We start from the raw sequence: 26,172 nt of genomic DNA on the forward strand, positions 1-26,172 counted from the left end.
TACTTTAAGTTAAAAAAAACTTGTTTTTTTATTTAATTTTTGAACATTTTGATTTAATGCAGGTTTTGATTTTGGCCCACCGTACACGAATAATTAAAACAAAATTTGCACATTAATTTTGCTTTTATTTGGTTAAATGGCTTTCTCGAAACTTGCTTAATTTTATTTAAGAACGTTTTTATTAGTAATAAATATACGTAACTTACGAATTAACTTACGTAACGAACTTCTATATTCATATACTTTTAATACGTATAGTAGGGGGCTCGCCCCCTAGTCAATAACTCACTCTTTAAGCTAAAGTTCGAATTTTGTTCCAATTCTTTAAAAATGACCCCTTAATCACAAATGCCTTTATTTAGAATAAATAGCTCTTATGAAAGTACTAAAAAACCTTTTGCTTAAAGAGCGAGGTACTGACTAGCGGGTGAACCCAATCATACACGTAATATTTTCTGTTCATTTTAAGTTTTGATGTTACTCCTTATTTTCAGTTGGAAGACTTGTTTTTTTTTATATTTAATTTCTGATCTTTTTTTCAAATAATGCTGGGAAATCCGGCGTCCCCTTCATAGCAATGTTCCTTCCCCCATGAAAACTTCCTTCGTGGAAAGATCTTCCCACATAACCCCCGACCCACCCACCCCCCTACTACCAGAAACAATCCCCCTGAAAACGTCTGTATACTTCCTAATAACCAATACTATATGTTAACATTGGGTAAAGTTCATACAGACGTTTTCAGGGGGGATTTTTTCTGGTAGTATTGGGAGTGGGTGGGTCGGGGGTTATGTGGGAAGTTTTCATGGGGGAAGGGACATTACTATGAAAGGGACGCCAGATTTCCCAGCATTATTTGAAAAAAAGATCAGAAATTAAATATAAAAAAAACAAAATGGCTATCTCAAAATTTTGATCAGGTGACTTTGGGAAAAAAATGAGCGTGGGAGGGGGCCTAGTTGCCCTCCATTGTTTCGTCCCTTAAAAAGGGCACAAGAACTTTTAATTTCCGTTCCACTGAGCTCTCCCACGATATTTCAGGACCACTGTGTTAAAAAGATCACCCCTGAATAAAACAACAAAAAAACAAATAAACACACACCTGTGATCATTCTTCTGGCAAAAAATAAAAACTTCCATATTTTTATAAATAGGAGCTTGAAACCTCTACAGTAGGGTTCTCTGATACGCTGAATATGATGGTGTGATTTTCATTAAGGTTCTATAATTTTTAGGGGTGTTTTCCCTTTTTTCAAAAATCAGCCAAATTTTCTCAGGCGCGTGACTTTTGATGGGTAGGACTAAACTTGATGAAAATTATATATTTGAATTCAGCATTGAAATCCGATTCTTTTGATGTATCTATTGGTATCAAAAACCCGCTTTCTAGAGTTTCGGTTTCCATTGAGACGGGTCGCTCCTTACTTACAGTTCGTTACCAAGAACTGTTTGATCAGATAAGAGATTACCAAGCTGCAGTATTTGTGTTTAAGTATTTGAATGGTTTAACCCCTGATGTTTTTAAGAGTTATTACCAAATTAATAGTGACCCGCATAATTATGGAACTGGGCAAAGTGATAATATAGTTGTTGATTGCCGTCGTGGTACCAGGCCTTCATTTTCAATAAAACACCTGGGTACATCTGTATCACAGTATATATAATAGTATTATATAAATTATATAAACTGTGACCTGTATGGAATGGGTTACCATCACAGTTTATATAATTATACACAGTTTATATAATTATACTATTATATATACTGTGGCTACCATTGAGCATTAGGGCAGTAGAACACGTACCTCAGTTTAAAAAGAATTTAAAAGATTGTTTTTAGGGAAGAATTTGTTGAATTTTATTACGGCTGCTAGATTGGGTAGAGGAGGAAGAGGAGCTGGAGAGGTAAGGGTGGGATGGAAAGATAAGGGTAGTCAGGGGCTAAGGTGGGGATGGGAGGGCAGGGTAGGAGCATTGAAGGTTGACGGAGACAGGATTTGTGATTATTATTTTTCTTTTATATATTATTTATTTCTTATTATTTTTAATTCAGTTATTTATTCTTTTTTTTTCATATATATATATATATATATATATTATATATATATATATATATATATATATATATATATATATATATATATATATATATATATATATATATATATATATATATATATATATATATATATATATATATATATTAGTTTATTTATAATAGTTTTCATTAAATAGTTGAGGTTTAAGTAAATAGTCGAGTTAATAGGTAAGTAGTTACGTGGACTTTCGCGCGACCGTAAACCCTCAAAGGTTTTCTCCAGCGCAAAAGTGTTGTTTAATTTATTTATTTATATTTGTGGATTATTCTGCAAAAAGCAAACTTTGTAAAAAGAATGGAGTTTAAGGGAGTGACAGCTCTCTTTATATTTAGTGTAGCCCTGAGTTTGGCGAAAAAAAAAATTAAATAAAAACTACTTTTCTAAATGAAAGTAAAGAGTGACATTAAAACTCAAAATGGATAAAAATTATTCTGTATGTGAGGGGGGCTGTCTCCTTCTAAGCCCTTCCTCTCTTTATATTAAAGTTTGACTTTGTTTTGTAATTACTCCTCCTCAGAAGAAAAAAACTATAAAATGTAAAACAAGTTTTAAAAAATTCCAAAATAACACATCAATTATATCATTTCTAAAAGGGCTGCAATTTACTTCATCCCCCCCTAACATGCAAAATATGTAGCATAAATTATATACTTTCTATGCATTTTCCACATGTTATTCTTTCCTACAAACAGATTTAATGGCAAAGAGGCAATTTAAATGAAACCAAAAAGCACAAAATTTATGGAAAATATATATTTTGGGCTATATATTTGCACATTGGGGGGGGGGTTAAATTGAAGCACTTTTAGGATTGATGCAAGCATTTTAGAAATTTGTTGTTTTCAGTATTTTACAATGTATCCTTCTGAGGGGACTACAGATGCACTTAAAAATTCCAAATATGGGTTAAAATCCTACTCAAGTGATTAGACTTATGTCTTCAAAACCTAGAGACCATGAAAAGCAGAATCAAATCAAAATTAAAGGAAAATATAAGCAAGTTTTCTTTTCAAAGATAAAAAAAATTGTTGTTTTCAGGATTTTACAATGATAAAGGCATAATTTAGATGATAATTTAAATTATACCTTCCCAAGGCATAATTTATATTATCATTCAATTCCCAAACTTTTATTATCCTAATTAGACGCGTCTCCAAAACAGCAAAATAACCCTGGAATAAACCTAGAATTGGGGCTATAGAGAAGGAAACATGTTAAGAAAACAATCCTTAGGGGGAAGGCCCCATACTTGAGAAAATTTTTTTGATTTGCTTCTTACTCCTTGACACTTTCCAGTGCAAACGAAAATTTCTCAGCATCATCTGCATTAATCAAGGAAGATGTTATCAAATTTTCAAGTCGTGAATTTGTTTTCAAGAAAATATGTTCTTTTGACGACTACCTATTTTGTCCTAGGTATGCAACCGGGCACCATAGATGGGACAAGTGGTAACCATACTTGGGACAGACAATAAAAACGTTTATTCAATGCAAAACTCAGTTATTTAATAGAGATAACATAGAAAATTGAAGAATAAAGCACAACTGTATAAAACAAGCTTAAACCAGAAGTCGTCCACTTGTTCACAATACGCTAAATGGTAACAAATCAAGGAGAAAAACAAAATGCCCAGCCTGTCTTTCGGTCTGTCCGGAAAGCTCAGGCTTTGGCAAGATCATGACGATTTCGGTAGAACTATGCCAGTATGAAGCATCAGTGGAGATGAATTTCAAGAATGGAGCAATCCTCTTGAAATACCGAACCTATAGGTTAAAAGTGGGGCTAAGGTTAAAAGTTATGCACTGTTTTTTTTTATATATTTTTTAAAAGTTATGTATGGGGTTTTACATATAGGGTTTTTTATAGAAAATGTTGTCGTATAAACTTCAAAAAAGGCTCATTCGACTGGAAAGTGAAAGGGCTAGTGCCCTTTTTATTAGGCTAGTCGAAACTGATTGGAGGGCAAAAAACCTCTCTCACGCCCACCATTTCCCCAAACATATGCAATCAAAATTTTGAAATAGCCATTTTTTTCAACGTATTTAAAAGTTCTGGACATTATGTCTTTGAGGATGATCAACCCCCCCCCCCCCATCCCTCAGGGCAAGGGTTGTAAGTTATGCTCTGGGGACATATAAGGTTCTTATAGAGCGTTGTAATAGAAACTTTGGAAACTTCGAAGGGCTAGTGCCCTTTTTAATAGTCAAAAGTGATTGGAGGAAAACTAACACCCCTCCCACGCCCACCATTTCCCCAAAAACATCTAATAAAAATTTTGAGCTAAACATTCTGTTCAACTTAGTTGAAAAGTCCGGAAATTATGTCTTTGAAGAGCAACTAACCCCCCTCTCACGCCCACCATTTCCTCAAAACACATTCAATTACAATTTTGAGATAGCTATTTTGTTCAACTTAGTTGAAAGTTCTGGAAATTATTATTTTGAGGATGACAAACCCCCCATACCCCAGAAGCCAAGGGCTGTAAGCTATGCCCTGGGGGCATATAAGGTTTTTATAGAAAGCTTTTCGATTGGAAATTGATTGCAAATGGCAAGATAGAAAGCGTTTCGATTGGAAATTGATTGCGATTGGCAATTTCCATTCGATTGAAAATAGAAAGGGCTAGTGCCCTTTTTAATAGTCGAAAGTGATAGGAGGGCAACTAGCCAACCTCTCAAACTCACGGTTTCCCAAACACATCCAATCAAAATTTTGAGATATTCATTTTGTTCAACTTAGATAAAAGCTTTGGAAATTAGGTCTTTCAGGATGGCATTCCCCCAGAGCCCTCAGGGCTAAGGTTATAAATTATGCCCTTGGGGCATATAGATTTTTTTTTGAAAATGTTGTCTTAGACAGCGCAATAGCGCTGCCTAAGTAAAGAACGATGTTTGCACAATCCATGATTTATTTATTTTTTCTTGGTCTTAGACCAGGGCACTTCGTATCGAAGGAGTAATCGTAGAAACTTCAAAAAGTGCTCATTCAATTGGAAATTGGAGTGGCTTGTGCCCTTATTAATAGTCAGAAGTGATTGAAGAGCAACTAACCCCCCTCTCAATCCCACAATTTCCCCAAACACATTCAATCAAAATTTTGAGATATCCATTTTGTTCAACGTAGTTGAAAGTTCTAGAAATTAGGTCTTTGAGAAGGATAACCCCCCTCTCCACAGCCCTCAGGGCAAGGGTTGTAAGCTATGCCCTGGGGGCATATAAGGTTCTTATAGAAAGTTTTGTCTTAGAAACTTCAAAAAGGGCTGATTTAATTGGAAATTGAAGGGCTAGTGCCCTTTTTAATAGTCGAAAGTGAATGGCGAGCAACTAACCCCCCTCTCACACCCACCATTTCCCCAAACACATCCAATCAAAGTTTCGAGATAGCCATTTTGTTCACCGTAGTTGAAAGTTCTGGAAATTATGTATTTGAGGATGACAAACCCCCAGAGCCCCCCAGGGCAAAAGTTGTAAGTTACGCCCTGGGGCATATAAGGTTTTTACAGATAGCGTTGTCGTAGAAACTTCAAAAGGGGCTCATTCAATTGGAAATTGAGAGGGCTAGTGACCTTTTTAATAGTCGAAAGTGATTGGAGGGTTACTAAGGCCCCTCTCCCGCCCACCATTTCCCCAAACCCACCCAATGAAAATTTTGAGATAGCCATTTTGTTCAACAAAGTTGAAAGTTCTGGAAATTAGAACTGGAATTGGAGGACAAATACCCCCTCCCCTCACGCCCATCATTTCCCCAAACTTTTCCGATCAACATTTTGATATAGCCATTTTGTTGAAGGTAGTTGAAGATTCCGAGAACTGTGTCTTTCAGTATGACAAACCCCCACAATCTCAGTGCTAAAGTTGTAAGTTATGCCCTGGGGGCATAAAAGGTTTTTATAAGAAGCGTTGTCGTAAAAACTTCAAAAAGGGCTAATTTTTTGGGAAATTGAGAGGCCTATTGTCCTTTTTAATAGTCGAAAGTAAACGGAGGGAGAATCTCCCATGCCCATCATTTCCCCAAACATTTCCGATAACATTTTAACATATCCATGTTATTTAACGTAGTTGAAAGATCGGGCAATGTGAGGATTGCACCCACTCCCCCGATAGCCCTCGGGACAAGGGCTGACGTTATGCCCTTGGGGTGTATAAGGTTTTATAGAAAGTTTTTTCGTAGAAGCTTCCAAACGGTCTCATTTGATTGGAAATTAAGAGGACTAGTGCATTTTCTATTAGGCGAAAATTATCAGAGGGAAAATGCCCCCCCCCCCACGCCCATAATCTCCCCCAACACTTACAATTAAAATTTGTAATAGCCATTATGTTCAACGTATTAAAAGAGCTCATTCACAAAATGAGCTGAAGAAATGAAAAATTAAACACTGCTTTTTGTGTCATAATTTTGAAAAAAGTTTATGTTGTTAAAAATTTCTGAAAAAAGTTGCTCCAGCATATAAATAGCAGCTTAAACAATAAATTCTTAAACGAAAACCGGACACATTCAAACTTTTATTTTCTTTTTCCCTGAAAAAGACTGTGTCAATATAAAACGAACAGAAGTTAATTAAAAAACTTTTTCCTCGAAATGAGTTTTTCAAAAAAAGTAAAGAACTCCATCAAACCAAAAATGAAAGAAAACAGAATCAAACAATCTACCAAGCATACAACTAGGCTACCACAAATCAGTATCAATAAATAAATGAAACCCGAAGCGAACAGATTTTAAAATAGAAAACAGAGTCAGACTCAAAACGAGCAGAAATTAATATGAGTAGGGTTCAAAACCCTACTCAAAGACATACTCTACAAAACCCTACTCAAAGATCATCCTCAAAGACATAATATCCAGAACTTTCAAGAAGGTTGATAAAAATGGCTATCTCTAAATTTTGATTGGAAATGTTTGCGGAAATGGTGGGCGTGAGAGAGGTTAGTTGCCCTCCAATCAGTATTGAGTAGCCTATTAAAAAGGGCACTAGCCCTTTCACTTTCCAATTAAATGAGCCTTTTTTGAAGTTTCTACGACAACATTTTCTATAAAAAAAAACTATATGCCCCAAGGGCATAACTTATAACCTTAGCCCTGAGGGCTCTGGGGGGAGTGCCAGACTGAAAGACCTAATTTCCAAAACTTTCATCTACGTTGAACAAAATGAATATCTCAAAATTTTGATTGGATGTGTTTGGGGAAATGGTGAGTTTGAGAGGTTGGCTAGCTGCCCTCCAATCACTTTCGACTATTAAAAAGGGCACTAGCCCTTTCAATTTTCAATCGAATGGAAATTGCCAATCGCAATCAATTTCCAATCGAAACGCTTTATATCTTGCCAATTGCAATCAATTTCCAATCGAAAACCTTTCTATAAAAACCTTATAGGCCCCCAGGGCATAACTTACAACTCGTGGCCTGAGGAGATTGGGGGGTTTGTCATCTTCAAAATCATAATTTCCAGAACTTTTAACTAAGTTGAACAAAATAGCTATCTCAAAATTGTAATTGAATGTGTTTTTGGGGAAATGGTGGGCGTGAGCTGGGGGGTTAGCTGCCCTCCAATTATTTTTGACTATTAAAAAGGCCACTAGCTCTTTGAATAATAAGGCACTAGCCCTTTGAATTTTTAATCGAATGCGCCCCTTTTCAAGTTTCTATGACAAATTTTTCAACAAAAACCTTATATGCCCCCAGGGTATAACTTATAACCCTTGCCCTGAGGGCTCTGAGGAAGTTATCATCCTCAAAGACATCATTTCCAGAACTTTCAACTATGTTGAACAAAATGGCTATCTCAAAATTTTGATTGGATGTGTTTGGATAAATGGTGGGCGTGAAAGGGGTGTTAGTTGCCTTCCAATAACTTTCAACTATTAAAAGGGCACTAGCCATTTCAATTTCCAATTGAAGGAGTCCTTTTTGAAGTTTCTACGACAACGCTTTCTATAAAAACCTTATATGCCCCCAGGACAAAACTTACAACTCTTGCCCTGAGGGCTGTGGGGGGGGAGGGTGTCATCCTCAAAGACCTAATTTTCAAAACTTTCAACTACACTGAGCAAAATGGCTATCTCAAAATTTTGATTGGATTTGTTTGGGGAAAAGGTGGGCGTGAGAGGGGGGTTAGTTACCTTCCAATCACTTTCGACTAAGTTATGGCCTGGGGGCATATAAGGTTTTTATAGAAAGCATTGTCGTAGAAACTTCAAAAAGGGCTTATTCCATTGGAAATTAAAATGGATAGTGGCCTTTTTAATAGTCGAAAATAATTGGAGGGCGAAAACCCCCCTCTCACGCACACCATTTTCCCAAAGACATACAATCAAAATTTTGAGATAGCCATTTTCTTGCAACGTAGTTGAAAGTTTTGGAAATTAAGTCTTTGAGGATGACAACCCCCCAAGACCACAGGGCAAGGGTTGTAAGTTATACCCTGGGGGCATATAAGGTTTTTTATAGAAAGCGTTGTCATAAAACTTCAAAAAGGATTCATTTGATTGAAAGGGCTAGTGCCCTTTTTAATAGTCGAAAGTAATTGGAGGGCAACTAACCCCATAAAATTATGAGATAGCTATTTTGTTCAACATAGTTGAAAGTTCTGGAGATTATGATTTTGAGGATGACAAACCCCCCACAGCTCTCAGGGCAAGGATTGTGAAGTTATACCCAGGGGGCATATAAGGTTTTTATAGAAAGCGTTTTAGTAGAGACTTCAAAAAGGGCTCATTCGATTGGAAATTGAAAGGGCTAGTTCCCTTTTTAATAGTCAAAAGTGATTGGAGGGCAACTAGCCCCCCTCTCAAACTCACCATTTCCCCAAACACATCCAATCAAAATTTTGAGACAGTCACTTTGTTCAACGTAGATAAAAGTTCTGGAAATTAGGTATTTCAGGATAAGGTATTTTAGCCCTCAGGGCTAAGGTTAAAAGTTATGCACTGTTTTTTTATATATTTTTTAAAAGTTATGTATGGGGTTTTACATATAGGGTTTTTTATAGAAAATGTTGTCATATAAATTTCAAAAAAAGCTCATTCAATTTGAAAGTGAAAGGGCTAGTGCTCTTTTTATTAGGCTAGTCGAAACTGATTGGACGGCAACTAACCTCCCTCTCACGCCCACCATTTCCCCAAACACATCCAATCAAAATTTTGAGATAGCCATTTTTTTCAACATAGTTGAAAGTTCTGGATATTATGTTCTTGAGGACATTCAACCCCCCCCCCCATCCCTCAATGCAAGGGTAGTAAGTTATGCCCTGGAGGTATATAAGGTTCTTATAGAGCGTTGTTATAGAAACTTTGAAAACTTCGAAGGGCTAGTGCCCTTTTTATTAGTCAAAAATGATTGAAGGAAAACTAACACCCCTCCCACGCCCACTATTTCCCCAAAAAACATCCAATAAAATTTTGAGATAGCCATTTTGTTCAACGTAGTTGAAAAGTCCGGAAATTATGCCTTTGAGGATGACACTCCCCTCAAACCCCTCAGCACAAGGGGCACATAACCTTATGTGCCCTGGGGGCACATAAGGTTTTCTAGAAAGCATTGTCATAGAAACTTAAAAAAGGGCTCATTTGATTGGAAATTGAGAGCGCTAGTGCCCTATTTAATAGTCGAAAATGATTGGAGGGCAACTAACGCCCCTCTCAAGCCTACCTTTTCCCCAAACACATTAAATCAAAATTTTGAGATAGACATCTTGATCAACATAGTTGGAAGTTCTGGAAATTAGGTCTTTGCCAGCATTGTCATGGAAACTTCAAAAAGGGCTCATTCAATTGGGAATTGAGAGGGCTACTGTCCTTACTAAAAGTCAAAAGTGATCGGAGGGTGAATGCCCCTCCCCCCATACCCATCATTTCCCCAAACACTTCTGATCAACATTTTGATGTAGCAATTTTGTTGAACTTAGTTGAAGGGTCCAGAAATTATGTTTTTGAGTATGATAACCCCCAACAGCCCTCAGGGCTAAGGTTGTAAGTTATGCCCTGGGGGCATAAAATCTCATATAGAAAGTGTTGTCATAAAACTTCCAAAAAGGCTCATTCGATTGGAAATTGAGAGGGCCATTGCCCTTTTTAATAGTCGAAAGTAATCAGAGGGAGAATCCCCCCCCCAAATGCCCATCATTTCTCCAAAAGATTCTAATCAATATTTCGATATGGGCATTGTTTTCAGCATAGCTAAAAGGTCTGGAACTTATTTCTTTGAGGATGAACCCCTCCCCCCCCCCCACAGCACTCATGACAAGGGTTGTAAGTTATGCCCTTGGGGCATATAACGTTTTCATAGAAAATTTCATTGCAGAAGCTTCAAAAAGGGCTCATTCGATTGGAAATTGAGAGGACTACTGCCTTTTTTGTATTAGTCAAAAGTGATCAGAGGTTAAATGTCTCCCTCCCCGCCTATCATTTCCCCAAACACTTCCAATCAAAATTTTGATATAGCCATTTTGTTGAGCCTATCAGAAAGGTCATTAAAATAAGTTAAACTCAAAACCAGCAGAAATTAATCTGAGTAGGGTTCTAAACTCTATACTTTCGAAAAGGCAGAATATAATTTGTACTTTACTGAAAAAAAATTCTTTTAAATGTTTTCGCTTTTATAACTTTAAGAAAAAAAATAATTAAGATTTTAAGGAATAAATATCAGCATAGCCTATGTATATTAAATTGACATTGCACATTTTTTTCAGTAAATTCATTTTATTTTTTTAAGCAAAATAAAAATACTATTCTAGTTTCTAGAAAGCACCAGGCTTAGCACTATACTGAGATTCTTTTCTGCCTACTTGGAACTTCACTTGTTTTACTTTATATCTGTCTTGGATTTTAATTGAGTTTTGTTATTGATTTTTGGTTGCTGTGTGGTTGGTAGATTATTTGGTTCTATTTTTGTTCATTTTTGGTTTAGTGGAGTTCTTGATCTTTTTTTGAATAACTTATTTTGTGCAAAATTTTTTTTTTGATTAATAAAGAAGAAAGAACAGAGGGCCAATAATTGAAAACTTAGGGACACCAATTGATGACAATAATGGAAGGAAAGAATTATCAGAAGTATTAATTAAAGTAACTTGTGTTGTCTCAGAAAGATATGATTTTACTAAATCCAGTGCTTTCCCATGAACTTCCAAATATTTAAGCTTATAAAATAAAATGAGAAATTAAGTTGAATGCTGTTTGAATGTCCAGATGGAGGCTTCCAGAAATTTCTACTTTGTCCGGACAATCACTCACAAATTAGATAATAATTATTATGGGATGATCAGTCCCATATCCATTCTGGAAACCAAATGGAAGCCCTGAAAACAATTCTATTTTCAAAAAAAATTATACATTTGGTTATATAATGCTCTTTCTACAATCTTAGAAATGCGGAGAGTGTTGAAATTGCTTGGAAATTAGACAGATTATTACAGTCATCCCCTTGGTGTAGAGAAATAACTTTTGAAACCTTAAAAAAAACAGGAAAAACTCATGTCTGAAACATTAAATTTTTCATTTGTAAAACCACACATAACTAATTTCACAAGGTTAGAAATAGAACTGTCTAGCCTTCAGAATTGCCATATTTCATAAGTGTAATGATGTTTATCACCTTGGATTCTGTAACTGGAGACAGGAACATCAATTTGTTTAAATTTGGTAGCAGGTACTTACAGTGGGAATCATAATCTGACATAGGTGATGATGAACTTGCTGTTTTGTTCACTGATACTAACAAATACTGATTTAAAATATAGGCAATTTCTTTTTCATCATTTACCATAATCCCATTTTGGCCAATCATTTCACTTGGTTGTAAAGACATTTTATGTTTGCCAACTAACAAATTAATTAATATCAATATCTTTTTTGGCTACCTGGTGATTGCAAAAATTGAGCCTCAAAATACCGTACAGCTTTTTGCATTAAAAATCAATTTTGATAATTTTGTTTTATTACTACTAAAATTTGATTTATTTTCCTGATTTGGTTTTGAAACACATTTTCTAAATAGTGAATTCTTTATCTGTAGGGATCTCAAAATACCAGGCAAAATCCACAGCTTAGTAGGAATATCATACTTTTTACAATTACAAGACATGAATGGACATTCTTCATTTAAAGCATTTTAGAATTTTTCTAGAAACATCACTGTAGGCTCTACAGGGTACTTCAATTCCAGAATATAATTCTAATCCATTATAAGCAATTTCTTTTTCATCATTTACCATAATCCCATTTTGGCCAATCATTTCACTTGGTTGTAAAGACATTTTATGTTTGCCAACTAACAAATTAATTAATATCAATATCTTTTTTGGCTACCTGGTGATTGCAAAATTGAGCCTCAAAATACCGTACAGCTTTTTGCATTAAAAATCAATTTTGATAATTTTGTTTTATTACTACTAAAATTTGATTTATTTTCCTGATTTGGTTTTGAAACACATTTTCTAAATAGTGAATTCTTTATCTGTAGGGATCTCAAAATACCAGGCAAAATCCACAGCTTAGTAGGAATATCATACTTTTTACAATTACAAGACATGAATGGACATTCTTCATTTAAAGCATTTTAGAATTTTTCTAGAAACATCACTGTAGGCTCTACAGGGTACTTCAATTCCAGAATATAATTCTAATCCATTCCTGACAAATTACTTTTAAGACTAAAAATATTAACTTCATTAAAATTCCTCTTTCTAATATTCACAACATTATTAGGCCAACAATTTAAGCACAGACCAGACACTACAGTAGGGATTAGTCTTATCATTTAGCAGACCTCCTGTTTGGAAGAGATTACTTGATGTAGAAATATTATCTAATAATGTTTAATTATGAAAGATTTAATTATCACAAGATTTTGAAAATACTACACAAGATTTGGACTGTACTTGTCAAAATTTTGATAATGCCTGACACAATTTTTGATAGCAAAACGTCAACAATTTGAGACCCTTATGCATTTTGTTGCCCATCTTTGAGCAGATTCAAGAGCCATCTGGTCTGTTTTATTAATTGGTGTGGCAACACACATTCCATACTCCAATCTAGGTCTCACCAGGCTTTTATAGAGTTTAGTCACTATTTGCTGGGGATCTACTAGTGATTGTTTGCTTGATGATACCAAGAATCTGGTTAGCCCTGCTACTGCAGCATGGGTGTGGCAGTTGAATTTGAGCTCTTCATCCACAACAACCCCCAAATATTTTCATGAGGTACTCTTGGAAATTGGTTGTCTCTCACCAGAATTCGATAACACTGAATATTGCCATTGTGGGTTATTTTTTCCAAAATGGAGAACCTTGCACTTTTCAACATTAAACTGGAGTCTCCATATATTGACCTATTTGCAAAAGCAATCAGGATCTGACAATATTGAGGCTACAACCTGCTGTGTCACAACAGGACCAATCAGTTGTGAGTCATCAGCATATAGGCTTAGTTTATCATTCCTGTTTTTTTTTTAGCACTGTTATTGTAGATATTGAAAAGTCTAGGTCCCAAAACAGTTCCTTGAGGCACCAACTTAAGACCTCTGCTATTTCAAAATAGAAAGCTACACCACCTTCACCAAAAACTCTGAAATGCTGCTTTCAGATACAGATACCGGGATACAAAATAATCAGCAACCTATCAAAGGAGGAAGGAAGGGGAATCGTCCTATACATCCGAGATACTTTCCAGGTAAGAAATATTAATATTGAATATGAGCCTTACCTAGAACAAGTGTGGATTTCTATAAACCTATCTGGTGAGCCAATACAGATTGGTACGATTTACAGAAGTCCGAGTTCCCCTAATTTAAAGAGGTCCTTTTTAGAAGTGGTAGAACCAATTGATAGAACAGTAGCGCTAACGTGAAACACGCTCATAGTTGGTAATTTCGAGATAATTTTTTTCCGATAGATACATTGCAGCAGCTATTATGGACAGAAATCAATTGCATCATTTCATTAGCTTCAAGCTAGCTATTCACTTTGCCAATCTGTAACTTTTCCGACTAGGTACCGGGATGGCCACCCCCCATCATTGCTGGACCTCGTAATAGTAAACAACCATGAAGCGCTCTTAAAGGTGGCCCCACTACCGCCCTTTGGTGCAAGCAATCACGCTGCCATACGATGCTCCCTTAGACTGTATCCAGAAAAATCAGTTTTTACCAAACATGTGTATAGAGATTACCGTCTGATGAAGCAAGAGTTGGTGGGGCAGGATTGGTCCTTTATCACTGAGAAGGATGTTGATAAATCGTGGAATATGATGAAGAAAATACTGCTAGAGGTCTCAGAGAAAAATACTGCAGTAAGATGGGCTCGTAAACCCAAAATGCTACCATTTATGACCAAAGAATTAAAGAGAGCAAGAAATAAAAAGAAAAGGTATTGGAGACTATATAAACAGAATATACACAATAAGAACCACTACACAAAATATACCAAGACACAAAATCAAGTCAGAAATCTATCCAGAAAGTTATTTGAATAGCATGAGAAGGCTGTAGCAGCAGCAAGCAAGTTAAATCCAAAACGCTTTTGGAATTATGCCTCAGCCCGTAAACCTGGTAGATACTCTGTTACGCGACTTAAAGATAATGACCGTATAATAGATGACCCAAAAGAAATTGCCAATGCCGTAAATAGGCAGTTTACATCTGTATTTACTCCACCTGATAATGCCCCTCTTCCAGACCCCCCACCTATACCATCATAACCCCTATGCCCCGGATTACAGTCAATAGGGTAGATGTAGAGGCATGCCTAAAAAGTTGAATCCAAATAAGTCGGTGGGACCTGATGGTGTACACCCAAGGCTTCTTAAAGAATTGCATGTTGAACTATCAGGCCCGCTCACTCACCTTTTTCAGAAATCCCTTGATGAAAAGTGTATCTCGCAGGATTGGCGTACGGCCCACATAACTCCCATACATAAGGGTGGCAGCAAAGAAGACGCAAGCCATTACCGGCCAATCAGTGTCACCTCTGCAGTCGGGAAGCTACCAGAAGCGATTGTTAACACTGCAATCCTGAAACACTTGACAACCAATAGACTGTTCTCATCATGTCAGCATGGCTTTAGGTCTGGTCGGTCGGTTGAAACAAACTTGATTGATTCTTATAATTAAATCACCGATCTTCTAGATCTAGGGTTCCCAGTCGACATCATACTAATCGATTTGACAAAGGAATTTGACAAAGTCTGCCATAAAAAACTTCAAATCAAGCTAAAAGCGATTGAGGTGAGGGGTTTGGTTGTTGAGCGGGGGATGAAGTTCTTAAGAGATAGAAAATAAATGGTTAAAGGATTTGGTGAGGGTGGAGGGACGCTTGTCTCCGAGGTGGCCGCTGTTGGAAGTGGTGTCCCCCAGGGCACGGTTTTGGGTCCGACTTTATTTAATATATATATAAATGATATGCCAAAAATCCTAAACAACAAAGTAAGCCTCTATGCTGATGACTCGAAACTTATTGGTTGTGCAGACACAGCAGAGAATATTAAGTCAATCCAACTGGACCTTAATATATTCACTCACTGGACTAATATTTGGAGGCTTGAATTCAACGCATCAAAATTCAAGACTCTCCACCTTGGGAAGAAAAACCCACACACTCAGTACCATATGGATTGTAGGGATGGGTCCCAAAATGCCATTTCCAGCAGCCACGCAGAGAGAGATCTTGGTGTCCTGGTAGACAATGAATTGAAATTTCATATTCATGCACAAGCGACTATTGCGAAGGCTAATCAGACTCTTGGCTTAATCAAAAGAACGTTCACTAGCAGATCTCCAACTCTTATGACCAAGCTATACAAGAGTCTAGTTCGACCAAGGCTAGAGTTTGGAATGTGTATTGCATGCCCAATCAATAAGACAGACCAAGCAGCACTAGAATCAGTCCAGAGGAGGGCAACGAAATGTATTAGAGACCTCTATGATGTCCCTTATCCATCCCATCTCCGTAAGCTTAGAATACCATCTCTAACATATCGTCGCAAACGAGGCGATGTGATAACAGCATACAAGCTCCTAAATGCTGAGGATACCATTCCTGGCCTTTTCCAACTGGACAATTCAAACAGAACTCGTGGTCATTCTCAAAAGCAATTCTGAAAATGAGCCAACACCAGACTAAGGAACAAGTTCTTCTCAAATAGAGTTGTCAGCTTGTGGAACTCCCTTAGTGAAAAAACAGTAACCTCTGCCAGCATGGATGCATTCAAGTCATCAGTGGATAGGGAGTGGCTCAACAAACCGTGGTGCACCATTTGGGACGCCACAGATGATGATTAAATATCATCACTGAAGCTGGCGGACACAGGATTCATCCTATCGCTAGCAAGTGCGATTTAAGGTAATTAACTGGTAGACCCATCCCTGAAAGTTTCATTTTCCTAACCTAGCTCCTTTCAAACAGTGAAAAGTAACTAAAGTAGAATTTTCCCAAAACCTCAACCACAATTTTATCCTAATACTGGAATAAAAGTTAAAATAGTATCTTCATAAATTAACTAGCATAGCAAAATAATCAAGGAAACCACAAATTTACTAGGCTAGGCCCAGTTGGACTGACAATAGAAACAACAAATAGGCTAGGACTAGCCAACATAAATATAGCCTACAGTAAAAAAAAACAAATTTAGCTTTGTAATAAAGCTTACCTGTACAGCTTTTTGTCATTTTCGGATTTCAGAGGCTGTTCCATAGTACCCATAGGCTGAGTATCTTCAGACTGAAAACTAGCAGGCTTTTTGATTTCAAATTGTAGCAAAAGCAGAAAAAAGACAGATGGTAGCGAAAGAAATTTTAATAAGAAGGACATAAAGATTCTGAAGAAGAACCGGAATAGTAGGAATTGGTAGGACTAGCAGAAATATATGAAAAAGCAACTGTGTAAGCTGAAACATAATAATATGCTGTGTAAGCATAAATATCCGTCAGCTGATCTGTTTGATTTTCCAACAAATTTGTTCATTGAATCTTGTTTTATACCAGAGTTAGAACTCTTCTAAAGGAAACTAATAGCCTAACTAAAGAGAAGGCTAGTCTACTTTTTAATTCCCCAACAGGCCTATGCTCTGTACAAGTATAGTATTTGCTACTTTGATAGTGCATTCCAGCTCCCCATGTATAGCCTGCAATAATATTAGTATTAGTCTACAGTTGGGCCCCATTTAATGGAAAACACTAGGCATATAAAAACATGAGAACACACATTTAAACATTCTAAAATACTTAGGCTAATTATATCATTCCTCAATAATTAAATTAAGGATTAAATTTTTTAATTATGGCATTTCACTCTATTTTGACACTTGTTTCCCATTTAATGTTCAAATTACATAGGCCTACATAGCCTAGCCTATATATTTTTAGAAAAAATGATGAATACAGGTAAATTTGCAGGTGGCACAATAATTTAGATAGGATGAAAGTGAAAATGTCATGATGCCTTTTTTCATGCTCTTTCATGACACAATAATTTATTCTGTTGCAAATTGCATCTTGAGCCCTTAAAGGGGCCTCAAAGGTATTTCATTTTGTAACCACACAAACAAGTTATCAACACTAGTTAAGTTATTGAAAAGTGGTTAAAAACATATCACTAATTTATAAATAAGTTATTCATGAGTAACATATTCCAAAAATACTTATTTAGGTAAAGTTCTAGGCTACCAAATCATATTATTGAGTTAGGAATAAAGTGAATACACCATTTGATGCCTTTTTTATGCTGATTATGAATATAATAATCATTTCTATTGCAAATGAATTTCAGCCCCCCCCCCTATATATATACCGAACCTAACCCTGAATTGGCATATAGGCCTATAGGGGAGGGGGCTGAAATTCATTTCCGATAGAAATGATTATTATATTTTTAATCAGCATAAAAAAAGGCATCGAATGGTGTATTCACTTTAGTCCTAACTCAATAATATGATTTGGTAGAACTTTACCCTTATTTATAACAATCCAAACCTCATTTATTAGGCAACTCAATTCTAACTTTTTTTATGCTCTTTCATAATTCATATTAAATACCTTTGGGGCCCCTTTAAGGGCTCAAGATGCAATTTACAACAGAAGCAATTATTACATTATGAAGGAGCATAAAAAAGGCATCAAATGACATTTTCACTTTCATCCTAGCAAAATTATTGTGCCACCTGCAAATTTGCTTGAATATGTCACTTGATGCCTTTTATTATGCTCTCACAATTCAATAATTGCTTCTGGGGGAAATTATATTTGATTGAACCAAAGAGCCTGAAGCCCCTCAAGTATTAAATCATTTTGAGGGGGTTTTGGCTCTTTTCAATTTCTGCAGACTTGTTTTCATAACAGTATCTTACTGTTAAGAACAGTGAAAATAATAATTACCTTTTGTAAATCAGCTTGAAATGAATTTTTTTATCCCTAGCCAGTTTTTTTTTCAGAAGCATGTTTTTAAACTTTGGTTAGCCTGTTTTGAGCCAGAGCAGTTAATATTATTGACCTACAAATAAAGTGAACATATCACTAGATGTCATTTTTAATGCTATATCTGAATATAATAATCACTTTTCTTGCAAATCCAGTTTTAAGCCTTTTTTGAACCATTGAAAATGATTACTTCTTTCTATGGTTTTTTTTTGTATCAAAAGGGTTAAAACATTGGTTTCAAAGTTACTACTTCATTATAAAGTTTGTTTTTTAAAGTTATATAATCTGCAAGCATTGATTTTTCAAAACTTTGATAAAGATTTAATGCAATTTCTCCATTTTTCCTTCTGCCATGTTTCTTCTGTCAGCTTTTTGTATTTTTTGACAAACAGATGAAACAGCAGTTTTTAAGTGGCCTAACAGAATACCTTATCTTAAATTGCAGCTTGGAGCAATCTAAGGATTGCTCCTTATAGAGCTCCAAAGTTGACAATTTGAGTTGTATTTAGGATTTTTTAGTGACTAGGTTCACTGTGCTGATCCATAGCTTTGCAGTTGAGTTTAAACTCTGGTAGACCATTCAGCATCCAATCCAATCTTTGTTTGAAGATTTACATAGTTTCAGCAGTAATAGTTTTTCAGAGAGTTTATTTCAAGTGCTGATGATTCTTGAGGAAAAGAATTGAGCTGGGACTCTGGATAGGGTAGGTTGCTTAACATGTTTCAACTGATGACTTCTAGTTCTTGAGTTAGGGCCAACAGTAGGAATTAATCCTGGGAGTGCATTAGCCCTCATTAACTTATTGGTTAAAATGGCATTGCCCTCTATTTCTCCTGTATACAAGAGTTGGGAGTTTCAGCTTTGCTAGTCTTGCAGGGTAAGAATGTTCCTGCATGCCAGATATCACTTTAGTGGCATGTCTATGCACATCTTCCAACACTTATGTCTTTTTTGAAATAAGGGGAGGCTGGAGACATTCCAACTTCAAGCTTAGGATGCATAAGTTCCTTATACAGAAGACTGATGACTTTAGTGGTAGAAGTGCAAAGAGTATGCTTAATCTGCCCCAGCTCCAGACTTCTTAGCATGAGTGCTGAATTTGAATTCATTATCAACTGTGATTCCAAGTTTTTGCTCAGTATTTACAGAGGAAAGTGGGTGACATGAGAGACAAAAAGATTGACAAGGGTTCATTTTGCCAAGGTGAATGACATGGCACTTGACAACATTAAATTTAAGAAGCCTCAGCCCATTGATCAAGCAATCCAAAACTATTTTGTTGAAGGGTATGATCTTCACAGGACAAGGCTGGTTCAATGAGCTTCAGGTTGACAGCATGGAGTGTTAGTTTACTACTGATGGTAGAAGGAGCATCATTGATGAAGATATTAAAAAGTATAGGGCCCAAAACACTACCCCGAGGATTTCCACTCAAATCACTCTTAAACAAAGAAAGAATACAGCTATGGTACCAGAGTCATTAAATAACTGAACACATTGAGATTGCATATAAAGAAAACCATGGATCCAGAGCAGGGGCTTCTCTAGACAGCACATAATTTGATTGCAAGTTATGTGTGACAAACTTTGTCAAAAGCTTTAGAAAAGTCAAGAAGAATCATGTCAGTAGGCACCCCTGCATCAGGTAACTTAGTGATATAGTCATATGATTCAAGGAGATTTGTATCAACAGATCTTCTGGAACAGAAGCCATGCTCAGAGCTGTGCTAAAGATTATTTGCTTCAAGATGTCTAATAACTGTAGAATTGATTATTCTTTCAAAAACCTTAAAAACTTCTCATGTCAGGCTGATAGGTTGGTAATTTTCAGCAAGGTTCTTTCTACCTTTCTTAAATATTGGAATGATATGGGCTGTTTTCCAATCCAGAGGTAATCTGGAACGATTTAATGATAATTTGAACAGTAAGGAAAGAGGTTGAGACAAGACTGTGCAACATTCATGGAGGATGCAAAGATGAATTCAGTTCTTGCCTAGCAGATTTATTCATTTTGAGGGACATTAGTTCCTTTAGAACTATTGAATCATTAATCAGAATAGGTTCCAAATTATGTGATAAAAGACATATAGGAGGTGGGGGGAAAAACAGTACTGGAATTGGAGGAAAAAACAGATGCAAATTGTTGGTTGAATATTTTAACTTTCAGCTTGGGATCAGCAACTGGTTGGCTATTCTACAGGATATCAGGGACAGTGCATCTGCTGCAACATTTTTGAGAGGGATAATGCCAGAAATAATTATGGTTATCCCTAACATTCTCAGCCAATTGTTCCTCAAACCTTCTTTTCAACTGCTTGACATGGCTGGTTGTCTGATTATAAAGAGTTTTTAAGAGTTGATAATTTTCTGAGGTTTTCTTTTTCCTGTAACAATTCCATGCTCAATTTTTTCTATTAATTAGCTTACTTGTTTCATTAGTTAAAAAAGGTAGACTTTTGGTCTGTTTAGCCCAAAAAATTCTGGTGCATGACTTTTCAGCAGAATAAGAAGAAAACATGGTGGATTTGTTTTGAATATTTTTTATTAAACTTAATATTGACAAATCAATGTTTATGAATTATACAACTTTTACAAAATGAACATATAATCAAATAGTAAGTTTGGAACAAATGTTATAACCCATTTTTATATCCAAAAATATAGAATGAAATCATTGTTTACAAGGGTCCTAAAAGGGCTTAAAATTGAATTTGTGAGAAAAGTGATTATTATATTCAGAAAGAGCATAAAAAATGGCATCTAGTGGTATGTTAACTTCATTTGTAGGTCTTTAACATGAACTGCTCAATATTTAACTTGAGCCCTTTTAGCCTTTTAATGGCTCAAAATGTAATTGTATTTGCAGCAGTTACTGTAACCTAGTAAAAGATGACCCTTGGCCAATAATATTCCAAATTAATTATTTTGAAACCAATTTAAAAAAAAGGTACAACATAGGAATTGCCTTGGCCAAAAACCATGTTAAGAAAACTTACAGTCATGTGGCTTGAACAAAGAGGAAAAGTACATTTTTTTCATAGGAAGCCCTTATTGTTGTTTTTTTCCTTCTTCACTGCTAGAGGGCCCTAGAATATCCTAAAGAGCTGTTAAATGGCTCATTTTAAAGGAAATTCCTGTTTCTAGTGCCTCTTGTAGTTAACAAAACACAATATTTGAAATAAAATCAATTTTTGAAAAAAGCTGCATATTCATGCACAGGTTCATGAATGATGTTCTAATTGTAGGTTTCAATCATAAATGTCATTATAGTAAAATGCTTTTTAAAGACTGTTCTGGGCAATAATGACACAGAAATTTGTTCTTTACTAGTCTTGCTAAGAAAAAGCTAAAGGCTTTTTGCTGTATGTGGGCTAATATGTTACAGGTGCATATTCATGTACAGGTTCATGTACATGTACAGGTTCAAAAAAGCTGCATATTCATGTACAGGTTCATGAATGATGTTCTAATTGTAGGTTTCAATCATAAATGTCATTATAGTAAAATGCTTTTTAAAGACTGTTCTGGGCAATAACTTAAATTTTGATTAACAGTCTAACCTGTAAGAACAAACTTCTACACTACATCTTTGGCTTCAAAAAAGCCAATCAACATAGTTTTGATGTTTGATTTGAGTTGGTGACACTTTCTTTTATAAAATGATGATGACCTCTTCTATTGGCCTGACTGTTGTTTATTTCTGGGCTGCACCCATAGCACCTATGAAAAAACTATTTCCTTAAAAGGTATTGTCCAAAGTAAGACATATTTCACACAGTGTTCTTTTTTATCATGGGTAAGAACCTGAGGAACAGGCTGCATCCTTTTTTCTGTTCTAATTATTGGTTAAAGATTCACTGTACCAATCTCCAATATATCCCACTAGTCTTTAACAGTCAATTGTTTATCTTTCAGCAACCTTTAAGTGCAAGTTCTGGAATTTTGTCAATGTTTTTGTCATGTTGGCAAGAGATAGACATCCTGAAGAAGGTTTGTCCTCAATCAACATGTTGCCAGTGTAAATAGAGCAAACTGATTTTTACCCATAGTGTCCTAATTGTAGCATTTTTACCAATTAGAAAACATGATTTCATAGCTGTGTGTTGGTGATTTAGACTTTTCATAGTCAGTGCAATTGCGCTACCTAAGTAAAGAACGATATTGGCATAATGTATTATTTCTTTATGCTTTTGTTTTCCATACCTGGGCACTTCGTATTGAAGAAGTTGTTGTAGAAACTTCGAAAAGGGCTCATTCGATTGGAAATTGGAGTGGCTAGGGCCCTTTTTAATTGTCAAAAGTGATGGGAAGGAAACTAATACCCCTTCCACGCCCACCATTTCCCTAAACACATCCAATAAAAATTTTGAGATGGCCATTTTGTTCAATATAGTGGATTTCCAGATAGAAATTATGTCTTTGAGAAGGCCACTCCCCCACAACGCTCAGGGCAAGGGTTTTAAGTTATGCCCTGGGGGCATATAAGAACAATGTTGGCACAATGTATTATTTTTTTTTTCCTTTAGACCAGGGCACTGTATCAAAGAAGTTGTCATAGAAACTTTGATATGGGCTCATTCAATTAGAAATTGGAGTGGCTTGTGCCCTTTTTAATAGTTGAAAGTGATTAGAAGGCGACTAACACCCCTTCCATGCCCACCAATTCCCAAAACACATCCAATCAAAATTTTGAAATAGTCATTTTGTTCAGCATAGTTGATTTCCAGATATAAATTATATTTTTGAAGAGGACACTCCCCCATAGCCCTCAGGGCAAGGGTTGTAAGTTATGCCACCCTTACAAGGGTTGTAAGCTATTTTGATTGGATGTGTTTTGGGAAATGGTGGGCATGGAAGGGGTGTTAGTTGCCGTCCAATCACTTTCAACTATTAAAAAGAGCACAAGCCACTCCATTTAACAATTTAATGAGCCCTTTTCAAAGTTTCTATTCCCTTTTCTATTTCTAACCTTGTGAAATTAGTTATGTGTGGTGTTACAAATGAAAAATTTAATGTTTCAGACAGGAGTTTTTCCTGCTTCTTTTAAGGTTTCAAAAGTTATTTCTCTACGCCGAGGGATGCTTTTAAGGTTTCAAAAGTTATTTCTCTACACCAAGGGGATGCTTTTAAGGTTTCAAAAGTTATTTCTCTGCACCAAGGGGATGGCCATACTAATGCGTCTAATTTCCACCCAATTTAAACACTCTGCATTTCTAAGATTGTAGAAAGAGCATTATATAATCAAATGTATACTTTTTTTTTAATTGTTTAAGGGCTTCTATTTGGTTTCCAAAATGGACATGGGACTGATTATCCCATAATAATTATTATCCAATTTGTGAGTGATTGTCCAGACAAAGGATAAATTTCTGGAAGTCTCTTTCTGGACATTCTAACAGCATTCAACTTAATTTCTCATTTTATTTATTTTCTAAGCTTAATCATTTGGAAGTTCATGGGAAAGCACTGGATTTAGTAAAATCATATCTTTCTGAGAGAACACAAGTTACTTTAATTAATACTTCTTGCACTGTACAACATAATTTGCAATTTATAGAAAAAAATATAAATTTTTTACTTTTATAACTTTAATAAATCAAATAATCTTAACATTTTGATTACGAAATATCAGTAGATGTATATTAAACTGACAATGTGCATTCATTTGTATTTTTTTCAGTAAAGTGCAAATTTTGTTCTGGCCTTGGGAAGGCATAGGGGTATTGAGCCCAACTTATGTTAGTTTACCTTCGTTAATAGCTTGGATACACTTACTTCATTTTGATTTGGTTAAATTCTAATAGCAGAAGTAGCCCAGAAAGTTTGAACATAATATCCTCAGTTGTTCTTGGGATACTGCTGAGATGCCTTATTGGGAATTAGCATTATTACAGTGCATTTTAATTTAATCTGAAGGCAAAATTTAGTTTTTAAACATAATGGGCAAATGGGAGGATGGGCGTGGGAGGGGGATTAGTTGCCCTCCAATCACTTTCGACTATTAACAAGGGTATCAGCCCTTTCTATTTTCAATTGATTGAGCCTTTTTGAAGTTCCCATGACAACTCCTTTGATACAAAGAGCCCTGGTCTAAACAACAACAAGAAAAAAAATAATACATTATACCCGCATTGATCAAGCCTTCCAATCACTTTCGACTATTAAAAAGGGCACTAGGCTTTTCGATTTCCTAATGAATGAGCCCTTTTTGAAACAACAATACTTCCTATAAACACCTTATATGCTCCCAGGGCATAAATTACAGCGTATGAAGCTAAGAGAGGAAAGGAAATAATAAATGATGAATAAAACCAAAAAAAGGTTGAGAAGACGAGGATTTTGTCAGCCAGTGGTAAAATTTGAAGACGAAAAAGCAGCAAATATTTTGACAAGGACTTCAGCCAAGTTGTCCTCAGTGCTAAAAAAAAAAAAAAAAAAAATAAAACCTTTTAGACTTCACTACACAAGATCCGAAATAAATTGCAACCCTTACCCTAACGGCTGTGAGGGTGGTTGTCATCCTCTAAGACCTAATTTCCAAAATTTTTAACAACTTTAAACAAAATAGGTATCTAAAAATTTTGATTGGATGTGTTTGGGGAAATGGCGGGCATGAGAGGTGCGTTATTCGATATCCAATCACTTTCAACTATTAAAAATGGCACTAGCCCTTTCAATTTCCAATCAAATGAGCCCTTTTGAAGTTTCTAAGGCAACGCTTTCTATAAAAACCTTATATGCCCCCAGGGCATAACCTCGATCTTTTGCCTTGAGGGCTGGGGGGGTCATTCTGAAAGATCTAATTTCCAGAACTTTCTACTATGTTGAACAAAATGGCTATCTGAAAATTTTATTGGATGTGTTTGGAGGAATGGTGGGCATTAGAGGGGGTTAGTTACCCTCCAATCACTTTTGACTATTAAAAAGGGCACTAGCCCTCTCAATATCCAATTTAATGATCCTCTTTTAAAGTTTTACAACAACTATCTTAAAAACCTTATATGTCCCCAGGGCATAACTTACAACCTTTGCCCTGGCGGCTCTGGGGGGTTTGTCATCCTTAAATATATAATTTCCAGAACTTTCAACTACGTTGAAAAAAATGGCTATTTCTAAACTTTGATTGAATGTTTTTGGGGAAATGGTGGGCGTGAGAGGGGGGGGGGCAATTACTCTCCACTCACTTTCGACTATTAAAAAGGGCAATTTCAATTTCCAATTAAATGAGCCCTTTTTGAAATTTCTACAACAACCTTCTATATAAACCTTATATGCCCCCAGTTCATAGCCTACAATCCTTGCTCTGAGGGCTTTGGAGGGGCTTTCATCCTAAAAGACCTAATTTCCAAAACTTTCAACTAAGTTGAAAAAAATGGATATCTCAAAATTTTGATTGGATGTGTTTGGGAAAATGGTGGGTATGAGAGGGGCGTTAGTCGCTCTCAAATTACTTTCAACTATTAAAAAAGGCTCTTTGAATTTCCAATCGGATGAGCCCTTTTTCAAGTTTCTATGACAAAGATTTCAATAAAAACCTTATAAGCCCACAGGGCATAACTGATAACCCTAACCCACAGGGCATAACTGATAACCCTTGCCCTGAAGACTCCAGGGGAGTGTTCTGCTCAAAGCTATAATTTCCTGAACTTTGAACTGCATGGAACAAAATG

General features: G+C 35.8%; 2 protein-coding genes across 3 annotated transcripts in view; one reads left to right on the forward strand and one right to left on the reverse strand.

The window, feature by feature from the left end:
* Positions 1-16,897, reverse strand: part of LOC148947238 (nardilysin-like) — a 154,293-nt gene extending 137,396 nt beyond the window's left edge. The window contains exon 1 of the mRNA XM_089096942.1: positions 16,737-16,897. Within this exon, the coding sequence (XP_088953068.1) occupies positions 16,737-16,897 (161 nt within the window). The remainder of the gene's footprint in view (positions 1-16,736) is intronic.
* Positions 16,898-16,916: 19 nt separating this feature from the next.
* The window catches only part of LOC148947240 (mpv17-like protein), a 75,887-nt gene continuing 66,631 nt past the window's right edge, over positions 16,917-26,172 (forward strand). The window contains exon 1 of one of the 2 annotated variants that reach the window (XM_089096944.1): positions 16,917-16,968. The gene's annotated coding sequence lies outside the window, so the exon portion shown is untranslated. Of the gene's footprint in view, positions 16,996-26,172 lie in introns of both variants that reach the window. The other variant, XM_089096945.1, reaches the window with a different exon arrangement.

This window comes from Artemia sp. Qi Xiang Cuo, chromosome 11 (assembly GCF_049724085.1).
Source record: "Artemia sp. Qi Xiang Cuo chromosome 11, ASM4972408v1, whole genome shotgun sequence".
NCBI lineage: Eukaryota > Metazoa > Arthropoda > Branchiopoda > Anostraca > Artemiidae > Artemia > Artemia sp. Qi Xiang Cuo.